The sequence below is a fragment of the Pseudorca crassidens genome, chromosome 2 (assembly GCF_039906515.1).
Source record: "Pseudorca crassidens isolate mPseCra1 chromosome 2, mPseCra1.hap1, whole genome shotgun sequence".
NCBI classification, from domain to species: Eukaryota; Metazoa; Chordata; class Mammalia; order Artiodactyla; family Delphinidae; genus Pseudorca; species Pseudorca crassidens.
This window is the reverse complement of record NC_090297.1, coordinates 116,327,915-116,338,996: the sequence shown is the minus strand read 5'-3', so window position 1 is coordinate 116,338,996 and position 11,082 is coordinate 116,327,915. Positions and strand designations below refer to the sequence as shown.

The 11,082-nt window shown below is 54.2% G+C and overlaps 2 protein-coding genes across 12 annotated transcripts; one reads left to right on the top strand and one right to left on the bottom strand.

Moving 5' to 3' along the window:
• Positions 1-802: 802 nt before the first annotated feature.
• B4GALT3 (beta-1,4-galactosyltransferase 3) lies at positions 803-6,822 on the top strand. 6 transcript variants are annotated; one of them, XM_067728393.1, is made up of 9 exons: positions 803-894; positions 1,324-1,466; positions 1,725-1,870; positions 2,218-2,492; positions 3,024-3,259; positions 4,207-4,397; positions 4,506-4,628; positions 5,815-5,919; positions 6,053-6,822. In XM_067728393.1, the coding sequence occupies exons 4-9, from the start codon at positions 2,231-2,233 to the stop codon at positions 6,324-6,326; spliced, it is 1,191 nt and encodes a 396-aa protein (XP_067584494.1). In that variant the 5' UTR covers positions 803-894; positions 1,324-1,466; positions 1,725-1,870; positions 2,218-2,230; the 3' UTR covers positions 6,327-6,822. The 6 variants fall into 6 exon arrangements, with proteins under 6 accessions (XP_067584494.1, XP_067584492.1, XP_067584491.1 ...); XM_067728391.1 differs by having other exon boundaries at positions 803-899; XM_067728394.1 differs by having other exon boundaries at positions 816-899; positions 1,356-1,466.
• A 90-nt stretch (positions 6,823-6,912) lies between these two features.
• PPOX (protoporphyrinogen oxidase) lies at positions 6,913-11,039 on the bottom strand. Of its 6 annotated transcripts, none has more exons than XM_067728367.1 (12): positions 11,021-11,039; positions 10,408-10,502; positions 10,116-10,250; positions 9,867-9,982; positions 9,110-9,687; positions 8,810-9,000; positions 8,090-8,150; positions 7,788-7,906; positions 7,601-7,711; positions 7,352-7,501; positions 7,215-7,257; positions 6,913-7,131 (listed from the first exon to the last, which is right to left on the bottom strand). In XM_067728367.1, the coding sequence occupies exons 2-12, from the start codon at positions 10,492-10,494 to the stop codon at positions 6,989-6,991; spliced, it is 1,734 nt and encodes a 577-aa protein (XP_067584468.1). In that variant the 5' UTR covers positions 10,495-10,502; positions 11,021-11,039; the 3' UTR covers positions 6,913-6,988. The 6 variants fall into 6 exon arrangements, with proteins under 6 accessions (XP_067584468.1, XP_067584467.1, XP_067584470.1 ...); XM_067728366.1 differs by lacking the exon at positions 11,021-11,039 and adding an exon at positions 10,675-10,915; XM_067728369.1 differs by lacking the exon at positions 11,021-11,039 and adding an exon at positions 10,675-10,911 and having other exon boundaries at positions 9,110-9,254; positions 9,555-9,687; positions 10,116-10,502.
• Between the last annotated feature and the right edge of the window lie 43 nt (positions 11,040-11,082).

Below are 11,082 nucleotides of genomic sequence, written 5' to 3'. Positions count from 1 at the left end.
CTGGGAAACCTTTTCCAAACTTCAACTTGTGAATGAGGTGCAATTTTTAGGCTATCATATTTATCACACTATATTGTGTACAACTACCCTGACCCCCTTCACCCCCACCCCGACCCCGCACAAAAGAACATGAGCTTTTTGAGGCAGACACTGCGAGTTATTTAAGTTTCCTCAGTGTGATGCTCTGCTTCTAAGTAGAAGCCACAAGATAAAACATATTGCATATTAACGAAGCGTCCATCTTACTCTTAACAACTGGGGAAACACATTTTTACATTAAAGCGGACGCTGCCCTTCCCTCCACACTCAACGTTTCCTTGTTTTATTAACCGTTTCTATTTCAAGGCCTGCGGGATACCTTGGGGATACAAAAATGCGCCAGAGGAGTCTGCAACGATGTACCCTGAGCAAGAAATAATTTTGATAATAAGTGGCACTAGATTAAAGGGGGCGCCGCTGACACACTGGGAAAGGGGCTCAGGTCAACTTCGGGCGATAGTCAGGTCTTCCGATGCACCGGCCTCTCAGTACGTCTTGGCCCCGAGAAAGGTCCTGGTTTGACTTGATGTTTTCACAAGTCTGAGGGGTGAGGGGTGAGGGGTGAGGGGTGGGGGGTGAGGGGTGGGGGGTGGAATCCCGTTGGAAGTCGGTCCGGTGGGGATGAGCCCCCGCGCCTTCTCCCGAGGGATCGAGCCCCGAGAAGCCCGCGCGGTACCTTCACCCGTGCCCCACAGGCCGCGCGGGGCTCAGACCCTGCGCTTCGCGGGCCGGGGCGGCTCCACCCTAGGCCCCGCCCCGTGACGCGAGGCCCCGCCCCCGAAGCTCCCGCTTCCAAGATGGCGGCAGCGGTTTCTTTCTGGCTGTCGGGGTGGTGGTGAAGACTGGCTGCAGAAGGTCAGGTGTGTGGTCTGGGGCTGGTGGGGTGAGAGGCACGGGAGAAAGGTTCGGGAAATTGGGAAGGTGAGAAGTTTTGGGTAAAGGCTGGAGACAGCCTTGAGCAGGGAGGGGGACGTAAGTGCAAGTATGGACAGAGGCCGGTGGGCTCACATTGCAAGGTAGAGCAAACGCAGGAGGAGATTGGGGTGGGATGAGGGTGCTCCGAAACAACTGGGCTGTAAGCCCCTGCAGAGCGCTGACCACGCCCCTCTAGGTGAGCTAGCCCAGGTACCTCTGACAGGTTCTGCCCAGCCCTCCATCTCCCTATCTCATTTCACCAATAACCCCTGATCCCCACCTCCGATAGGACCGGGGAAAGGTAGAAAAAGGTAGGGGATGTTACCCCCATCCTATTCCCCGCCGCGCTGCAAGGTTGTTTGCATGCAGCTCCCAGGTGGTCACGCTCCCTGCACCTGCAGAGCTAGCTCCCAGAAACGTGAAGAACGGAAAGGAGCCAGTTTCCTCCGCCTCCCTGGGTTCTCTTGAGGTCACTCCACAGTCCTGTTAAGACTGCCTCACCTCTGGCGAAAGTAAGATCTCCGATAGCTTCCCTTTCCCCACTCTCCAAATAGGTTGGTCCTGCTGGGGTGGAGGATGGTTAAGTACAGAGTGAATCTGACACACTAGAGGGTTATGGGGGAGAGGCCAGGGACCTAGCATCTACTGCTGCACCCCTTTTCTCTCCAACCACTTTCCCTCCCTTCCCCAGCTGGGAAACCGGCTTCACCCTGATCCTCATGTCTGCCCCTCTGCGGGTGGCTGGCTATCCTTGACCACTTCTGTTTCAGCTGGTCCTAAGATTGCTGTTGGAGTGCTGGATGGAGCCTTCCTCTGTCCTCTGTGACATTTCCAATTTTATATAATGCCTCACATCTCTGCTCCCCCGGGACCCCGTGGAGTCCCCATGATCCTGAAGAAGACAGCTTGAACCTAGGTAAGTCTATCTCTACCCCCTCTAAAATTGGAAGGGAGGTTCTCCAGAGAATGCTCTGAAATGGCCTTGGGACATGAATGATGTAAGCATTCTTGGGGACTGATAGTAGGTGATAGGAGTGGTTTGAGGGAGGGGTGGAGGAGAGTGAAACTTGGGCTGGAAGTGACAGGTGGTAGGTCTGATAGTGGTAGCATTCTATTTCTTTCCATACATCTGTGTGCTCCCTTCTGTGACTTTGTTCTTTTCCTCTTTACCCCTGGCACCGCCTTCATCCATGCCCAATGATCTCTTTCTGCTGGCTTGCTCTCTTCCTGCCTGCCCCAGCACTCTCCTCTCTCCCTCTCCAGACTACACCCCAGGATGCTGCGGAGGCTGCTGGAGCGACCCTGCACTCTGGCCCTGCTTGTGGGCTCCCAGCTGGCTGTCATGATGTACCTGTCGCTGGGGGGCTTCCGAAGCCTCAGCGCTCTATTTGGCCGAGAGCAGGAGCCGACATTTGACTACTCTCATCCCCATGATGTCTACAGTAACCTCAGTCACCTGCCTGGGGCCCCTGTTGCCCCAGGGGGCCCCCCAGCTCCTCAAGGTCTGCCCTACTGTCCAGAACGATCTCCTCTCTTAGGTGAGTGCAGAAGGAAGGCAGAAGTGAAGGCGAGGCCAAGGTGTGGGGACAGGGAGGCTTGGACAGGCATAGGATGGCAGGAGTGGGTCTTAGAACAGGAGGCTCACGTAACTGGAAGGGAGGCTGAGGTTGTGATAGAATGGACTCTAAATTTGGAGTTTCGACTGGGCTCTTGGGTTGAGCCACAGCCCATTTATGGGCTCTTCTTGCCTTGGGCTAGGACTTGCTTCTTTTGTAGATCACTCCTAGTCTAGTGAGTTAGTTGGAAGTCCATCTGTTCTCTCCATCCCCTAACTGTAAGCTTCTAACCTTGTGAGGCAGGGGGGAGTTATGGAACCCTCAAATAAGAAGGTAGGCTAGGTAAGGAGCCTTCACCTTCCAGACTTTGCAAAGCTGTCCCAGTGATGGGGAACTCAAGGTTTTGTGAGGTTTCTGAGCAAGCCCTTGGGGGAGCTGAGCCCCAGAATAAGACTGCCAGGGACAGTTCTTCTTGCCCTTCTAATCCCTGACCTTGCCATTCCCTCCCAACAGTGGGTCCCGTGTCCGTGTCCTTTAGCCCAGTGCCGTCACTGGCAGAGATTGTGGAGAGGAATCCCCGGGTGGAACCGGGGGGCCGGTACCGCCCTGCAGGGTGTGAGCCCCGGTCCCGAACAGCCATCATTGTGCCCCATCGTGCCCGGGAGCACCACCTGCGCCTGCTGCTCTACCACCTGCACCCGTTCCTGCAACGCCAGCAGCTTGCTTATGGCATCTATGTCATCCACCAGGTACCCCCAATTCCCATACCCTTCTGATTTTCTTTCTTATAAGGAAGCCTCAAACAAATTCCACTCCACTCTCATATAATGGATCCTTGAAATAATTTTAAGAGGGTCAGACAAAAAAAAAAAAAAAAAAAAAAAAGAGGGTCAGACTGTTGAATGTGAGAAAGCAGGGGGCTTCCCTGGTGGGGCAGTGGTTAAGAATCCACCTGCCAATGCAGGGGACACAGGTTCAAGCCCTGTCCGGGAAAATCCCACATGCCACAGAGCAGCTAAGCCCGTGCACCACAACTACTGAGCCTGCACTCTAGAGCCCATGAGCCACAACTACTGAGCCCACGCGCCTAGAGCCCATGCTCCGCGACAAGAGAAGCCACCACGACAAAGAGTACCCCCGCTTACCGCAACTAGAGAAAGCCTGCGTGCAGCAACAAAGACCCAATGCAGCCCCCCCAAAAAAAAAAAAATACATATACACACACACACACACATATATAAAAAGAAAGCAGCAGCTGGCACTGCTCTGCCAACGTGTTAGTCCCATACTTCTCCTTAAGGATATTCCCACTGTCCTATAATCTTCCATGATTTTTCCGTTCTTGAATTTGGAAGTGGATAGATTTGGGCTAAAATTCTGGCTTCTGCCACTTGTTCCATATGTCACCTTGAGCAGGATCCCCAACCTGCTAAAATGAGGCAAAGAGTGATAACTAATATACCACCTGTTCCACGTGGTTGGTTTGTTGTCGGGATTAAATGCTAAATAGCAGCATGTAAGTGTCAGGCACATACTGATGCTCAAAAAAATTTTTGTTGAATGAAAAAACAAAGACGTTGTCTTTCTCTTCATTCTCCTTGTCCCATATCCCACTTTGATTTCCCTCTTTTCACTTTTATGCTTCTTTTCCATGCTACCTATAGACCTAGTTTGGTCCTCCGCCATTATCTTCCAGGCTGGAAATGGAACATTTAACAGGGCAAAGCTGCTGAATGTTGGGGTGCGGGAGGCCCTGCGTGATGAAGAATGGGACTGCTTGTTCTTGCATGATGTGGACCTCTTGCCAGAGAACGACCACAATCTGTATGTGTGTGACCCCCGAGGACCCCGGCATGTTGCTGTTGCCATGAACAAGTTTGGATACAGGTAGAGGGCGTGAGAGGGTACTGGAAGCAGGAATTCCACCACCCAGTGGAAGAAGGGGGGATGGCCCCCCAGAGGACTTGTGGAATCCAAGGATGTTTCTCTCCCCAGCCTCCCGTACCCCCAGTACTTTGGAGGGGTCTCGGCGCTCACTCCTGACCAGTATCTGAAGATGAATGGCTTCCCCAATGAATACTGGGGCTGGGGTGGTGAGGATGATGACATTGCTACCAGGTCAGACTTCCTGCCACCACCTCCCTCCCTAACCCCAGCCTGGATCACTGTCCTGTGAGACCACCCCTAGCCATAGTCCTTTACCACTAACTTTTAGCTCCCTGGTGCTGCACTGTGCCCATTCCTCTCCCTTAGTCTTTTCAGTCTACCCAGGTCAGGCTTTGCATGCTGCTCCCCATTCTTTTATCCTTCAGTCTCTTAGATCTGGTTAGTAATGTCCCTGGGAAAGATCAGATCAGTAGACTATAGTATCATGGGATTCCAGAGCTGGAAAGGGGCCTCGAGACAGTTTAGTCCTGCCTCTGCTAGGGTTGCATCCAAACCACACTTCCTTTCAGGGCTGGGAGAGGAGAGGCTCAGCTCCACATAGCCCAGAACCACTTTTTTTTTTTTTTTTTTAAAAAGCCTGGGCCATTAGCATGATGCCAGCTTATTTTTAGCATGTGAAACATTTTGACCTTCAGCCTCAGCTGACCCAATTTCCTGTCATTTGACTATTTGAACTTGATATGCTGGACCCACTGCTTCTCCTCCCCCTTTGTCCTCGGGCATGACATCTCTATGAATTCTTGTCTTCTGTATGTGTGTAAAGCACCCAGCAATTTCTAAATGTATGTATTCTTTCAGTACCTTCCCAGGCTATCTTCCCTTCTTGCTCCTGTGGGTCAGAGTGGGAGTTTGTTTCTTTCCAGGTCCTGATTACTTGGTTCCACTCTTTTCTTAATGTGGGTGGGGGCTAGGGGATGTGGCAGAGTACTCGTCTAAATAAGAATCGCTGAGCTTGGGTCTGTGACTCCCAGTCTTGCCCTCCCTTTCTGAGAAAATGGCTCCTCTCCCGGTCCTTTCCAGACTGCAGGGGCAGCTCCTTGGGAGCCATTTAGGAAGCAAAGGTGGGAGGTGCAAATCTACCTCTGCCAATTGTTTAAAGGCCCCAGGGTGCCTGGCAGTAGGCCCTGAGGATCTGGATACATCCAGGCTTTTACATTCTCTTCAGCCATTTCTTTCTTTGTGTTTGACTTTCTCTCCCCTTCCAGTACTTGGCACTTCTTCTGCCTAGTTAGCAATAGCTGTTCTTTGTGTAAAGAAACGTGCAATTCCATCCTTGCTAGCCTTAGCTCTTCTTGCTCACCTGTCAGCAGCTTTCTTCTGCTCTGGGTCCTCCAAGTTGCCCTCACTTTTCCCATAGGGTACGCCTGGCTGGGATGAAGATCTCTCGGCCCCCCACATCTGTGGGACACTATAAGATGGTGAAGCACCGAGGAGATAAAGGCAACGAGGAAAATCCCCACAGGTAGGATGGGAGGGCTGCCTGGGAATTACTACTGGATCCTCAGGATTCTGCGCCCTAGCCAGGCAGTTCCTGAAGGTTCCTAGATTCCTGGCTGTTCCTTTCCAGGTCTTAGTCTCCAATCTCTAATCCTCAGATTTGACCTCCTGGTCCGAACCCGGAATTCCTGGACTCAAGATGGGATGAACTCACTGACATACCGATTGCTGGCTCGAGAGCTGGGCCCTCTCTATACCAACATCACAGCAGACATTGGAACTGACCCTCGGGGTCCTCAGACTCCCTCTGGTCCCCGTTACCCACCTGGTTCCTCCCAGGCCTTCCGTCAGGAGATGCTGCAGCGCCGGCCCCCAGCCAGGCCCGACCCTCTGCCTGCTGCCAACCACACAGCTCCCCATGGTTCACACTGACTCCTCCTTAATCATGAAACTGAATCAGAAGAGTTGTGTTCTCCCCACCCTCAGCTCCTCACTGCTCTTAGAGGGGATGTGGGGGAAATGAACTCTACTGCCGTGCTGGGGGCAGGGGCCTCTCCTCACTGCTGGACTGGAGCTGGGCTCCTCTAGCCCTGGGGGTCCCTCTTTCTAGGGTCACCAGCCAGGGCTTATGACTGTGAATCCTTGATGTCATGATTTTCTGTGATGACTCCTAGGAGTCCCCTGCCCAGGGGGTAAGAGCAGGGCTGGACCCCAAATCCCTTCCTCTTCCATGGAGAGAAGAGTGTTCTGACTTCTCCCGGGACCTCTGTGAATATTTATTCTATTTATGGTTCCCAGGAAGTGTGTTTGAAGGAAGCCCCTCCCAGGGTACTTTCTGCCAGTGCTGGAGTAGCTCCCTCTTCTGGACCTTGCTCAGGGGGCTGGGATTTTGATATATTTTCTAATAAAGGACTTTGTCTTGCCTCTGCTCCTGCTTTCTGTATCCTAAGCACCCTTTACCTACCTTTGCTCACCCACCCCACCCACGCCCACAGGAGACAGAACAGCCAGACCAAGCCACGCTCCAGCATCTTTTATTTTCATGGGTGAGAGACTCCCTGTGAGCAGGGGCAGGAAGAAGTGGGGTTTGAGGATCAACTGTTAGGTTCTGTGCCCAGGACACGGGCTGCTGCCTGGCGCCCACTCTCTATACAATCATTGACAGCAACCCCCTCATACGAGGCTCCAGCCAGAGTCAAAGGCAGCTTCTGAGCAGCCAGGAATTGGGTAGCTGACTCTGGGAAGAAAAGATAAAAGGAATGTTACAGCTGGGGGTCTATTTTCACAGCTCTTCTCAGCCCAGCTGCTTTCCCAACTTACCCAGTTTTTGCCAGTGGCCTAAAGTATACTGGGGGATACAGTTCTGGGGAGAGAAGAGGGGATACAGGGAAAGATTATCACTGATGTCCCAGGCCTGGGTAGACAATGCCTCCAGTGGGTAGCTGAGGAGTGTTTACCTTGTGTAGATGGACCAAGCAGTGACTTGGTGGCTCCTTCAGTCCTAACTGAGTGGCAGCTGCTTTCTCTGCCTCCTTTTGGAACAGCTCCTGAGATAAGACACTGCCCCTGGCTTCTAATGTCCGTAACCAGGAACCTCCCAACATCACCTAAAAAGGGAATACGGCACTGACCAGCCTGGCCTTACTACGCTGGGGCACAGAGGAGCTCTTGGGAAACTCCCACTAAGCAAAGCTGCCTTCTCTCACAGTCACTCTGAGGCCAGGGGGACTCCCATCCTGCTCAGGGAAAGCAACTGAGTCATACACGATTCCCAGGATGCCTGGGTCTTCTGAGGATGGCACCAAATGTCCAAATCCCTGGAGAAAAGGAAGAGACTGGGTCAGGAGGGAAGAGTTCCAGTTGAGCCCACTCTCCCCTTCTTCTGTGTCACACCTGGACAGGCAGACGAGCTCCTCGGTACTGCAGATTCACCACAGCCACAGACACAGCAGTGATGGTACTCAGAGCGCGAGCCAGCGGTGCCGCCTCAGCAGGGAGCAGCTTGCTGAGCACTGGAGGAGAGCAGGCAGAGGCCTGCCTCAGGAGGCATTCACGCTTCAATTTTACCAACCCTCCTTGGGATTAGACTCCCACAGGGTTGACCAGTTCAGGGGCATGGCATGGTCCTGCTGGCCCAGAAAGAAGCTACGTTGCCTCAACCTGGTTGGAGAAGGGGAGGGTGACCACCACATTACCTGAAGCTGGAATGGCACTAATAATGTGGTCAGCCTCCAGGTTGCTGTCCCCTAGAGACACCTGAGAGGAAGAAAACATTTAAAAGACACAGAGGGCTTCCCTGGCGGCGCAGTGGTTGGGAGTCTGCCTGCTGATGCGGGGGACGCGGGTTCGTGCCCCCGTCCGGGAGGATCCCGCGTGCCGCGGAGCGGCTGGGCCCATGAGCCATGGCCGCTGAGCCTGCGCGTCCGGAGCCTGTGCTCCGCAGCAGGAGAGGCCACAACAGTGAGAGGCCCGCGTACCGCAAAAAAAAAAAATAAATAAAATAAAATAAAAGACACAGAGATCATGGGAATTTTGCCTTAGTTTCCCAGGCAGGAGAGAGACTGGGTGCTGACTCAGGATGAACAGACTAAGTAGTCAGCACAAAAATCATCCCCCCATTACTCCAGGAAGTGGGCCAGACAAAAGCCAGTGGGCTACTCTGAAATGTTTAGTGGAGCTCAGTGGTTCTTGCCCCTAGCTGGGAGCCACTTATATATATTCTATCCACAGGTTTGGATCAAACAGGTCTTGGAGGAAGGTCCACAAATAAGGCCTAGGAATGTGGAGTAGCCCATATTTAAATAGCTTCTAGGACAGGAGAACAAGGAGAAACTCCAGTCCTGCCGGCTAAAGCATTTAGACAAAGTTGGAAACTCTAACAGACAGGTTCATTACACTCCAGGGGGCTCTCCTACCTTCCAGCACCCTTCTGCTTCAAGGCTGAGCCCACAGACTGGCTGGCCTCTGAGAACACTGACACCCCTACTAGTCAGGTGGGTGTTAAGGGCCTGAGGCAATGTCTCCAGCCCTCCACGGAGTGACCACTGGCTCCAGCGCTCAGCCCGAGCCTGGCGAATAAGTGCTGAGTCTGGCTGTGGGCCCCGCCCTGCAGAGGAGGAAGTAGAGAAGAATCATTAAAATAACACACCTTGCTTCCAGTCCCTCACTCTGGCAGTCCTTAATATCTTCAACCCTTGAACCAACTCCCCCCTCACCTGCCCCCAGCAGCAGCCCCAATAATATGGATCGATGGGTTTGCTCAGCTTGGAAGAGACTGGGAAAGCAGGACCTGATGCTGAGCTCACGGCTGTTGCCTGCAAACACTCCACGGCAAAGACTGTCCATGGCTAGAGACGCCACCTTAAGGGTGAGACTGGGATTGAGAGGCCAAGGAATAAGTTGCACTAATTTCCACTGTCCCTGCTTGGCAGAGAATAGGGGTGGGGTGGGGTTTGGTTGGAAAGCAGTCCCACTATTACAGAAAGATGGAAAGGAAATGAAGGCATTCACCCCCAACACTGAGTTTGGGGGGGCTACTGGGTATGAAGAGAAGAGGGCGTTTTCAGATGATACAGAAGAGGCCCTAGTGGAAGGTTTGAGTATGGGGATCTGCAGCTGGTTTAGGAGGGGAGGGATTTGGGGGCTTCTGGGCGGTGTTACCTCAGGACCAAGGCGGCGCTGGGCGAAACTGTGCACAGTCTCATCAGGGTCTTTGCCCCGGGGCGTAGTCAACTCCTTCAGCCCAGCCCAAAACAGAGGTTTGGAGAAGGGAGGTGAAGGGCGGAGTAGCCCCCTGCATGGAGGAAGGCACAGTGAAGAGGGAGCTCTGATTTAACCCCCCAGCTCCAGGGGGTCATTTCCATTCATTTGGCCCCTTTTGCTGGGAGGGCTGACAAACCGGAAGATGAGGAAATGGAAAGGATGTGAGGATGGAAGCGGAGAAGGATGGCAGTAAAGAGATGATAGCATTACCTGATGCCAGAGGGCAGGGCGTGCAGGGCGCCACCTACATACAGGAACCTATTCTGGGCAGCTGCATGGTCTCCCCGGACAGGCAACACTTCTGAGTCCAAGCCAAGCTCGGAAACCTGCTCCACACGTCCTCAGAAAGAGCATAAACTAAGGAAAGGACTGACCACCAAATCTACTTGCTCCCCTTCACTCTATTCTCCAGTGAAGGTCCCTCCACAACCTCTCCTAGGCATTCCACAAGCCGCTCACCATGAGCAGGGTCCGGGCTCCCAGGACTCCCGCCGGCCGAATTCCTCGAGGTCCAAGTTCAAAGACAGCACCATCTGGCCCTCGTACCGAGCGGATCCAGCCTCCCAGGCGCTCGCTGCCCTCCACCAATACCACCTGGGGACAAGAGGGAGACACTGCGGCCTATAGCCGCGGCCGCGGCCGCGGCGGCGTAAAGGGTCAGGAGGGGAATGGGGCGGCGCATTCCCTCTTGCTGGAAATGGGACAGGAGTATTAAAGGAGGCTCCCTCTGGCACGGAGTGGGGGCACTCACCTTGGGGGGACAAGGGGCCCGGCTCAGGTGGTAACTAGCGGCCAAGCCGCTGATCCCTCCGCCCAGCACGACCACGGTCCGGCCCATGGGGAAGCCTGCGGGTGTGGAGGCGATACGGACAGGCTGACCAGAAGCACCCTGCTCTCCAGAAAACCTGCGGGTTCCGCGTTCCACCCCCGGCCATTCGCTGCTTTAGGGGAAACTAAGGCCGAGCCCGCGGATGGGGTGGTGGAACTGTGAGGTCCCCGCCCAGGGCCTAGGACTCACCCACGAGAGGAACGAGAAAAATGAGGGGAAAGGAGGAGACAGAGGTCTCAACACATCATGCCGCCGGCATCCCAGGGGCGGGGGCTGGGAGGTGGATAAGGGCCACACCCACGCTATCTGCTAGCGCAGGGCTCTGGGCTCCGACCTGCCGCCAGTCTTCTCAAGCGCTTTCCGTCCCGCCCGCCCCCACTAGGCCTAGAGTTTCAGTCCGCTGCCTCACCGCCCGCCCCCCTCCCAGTTTTTCGGTCTCTCCGACTCTCCGTCCACTCTATTCTCGCGGCACACTCCCGACCTTACCTTCCTGCTCCTGGATTGGTGGGTCCTGGAAGGCCCCGATCACACTCACCAATGAAAACACTGAACCGGCAACGGCTCCTCCTCCCGCAAAGGCGGAGGGTTGGCCCCTGT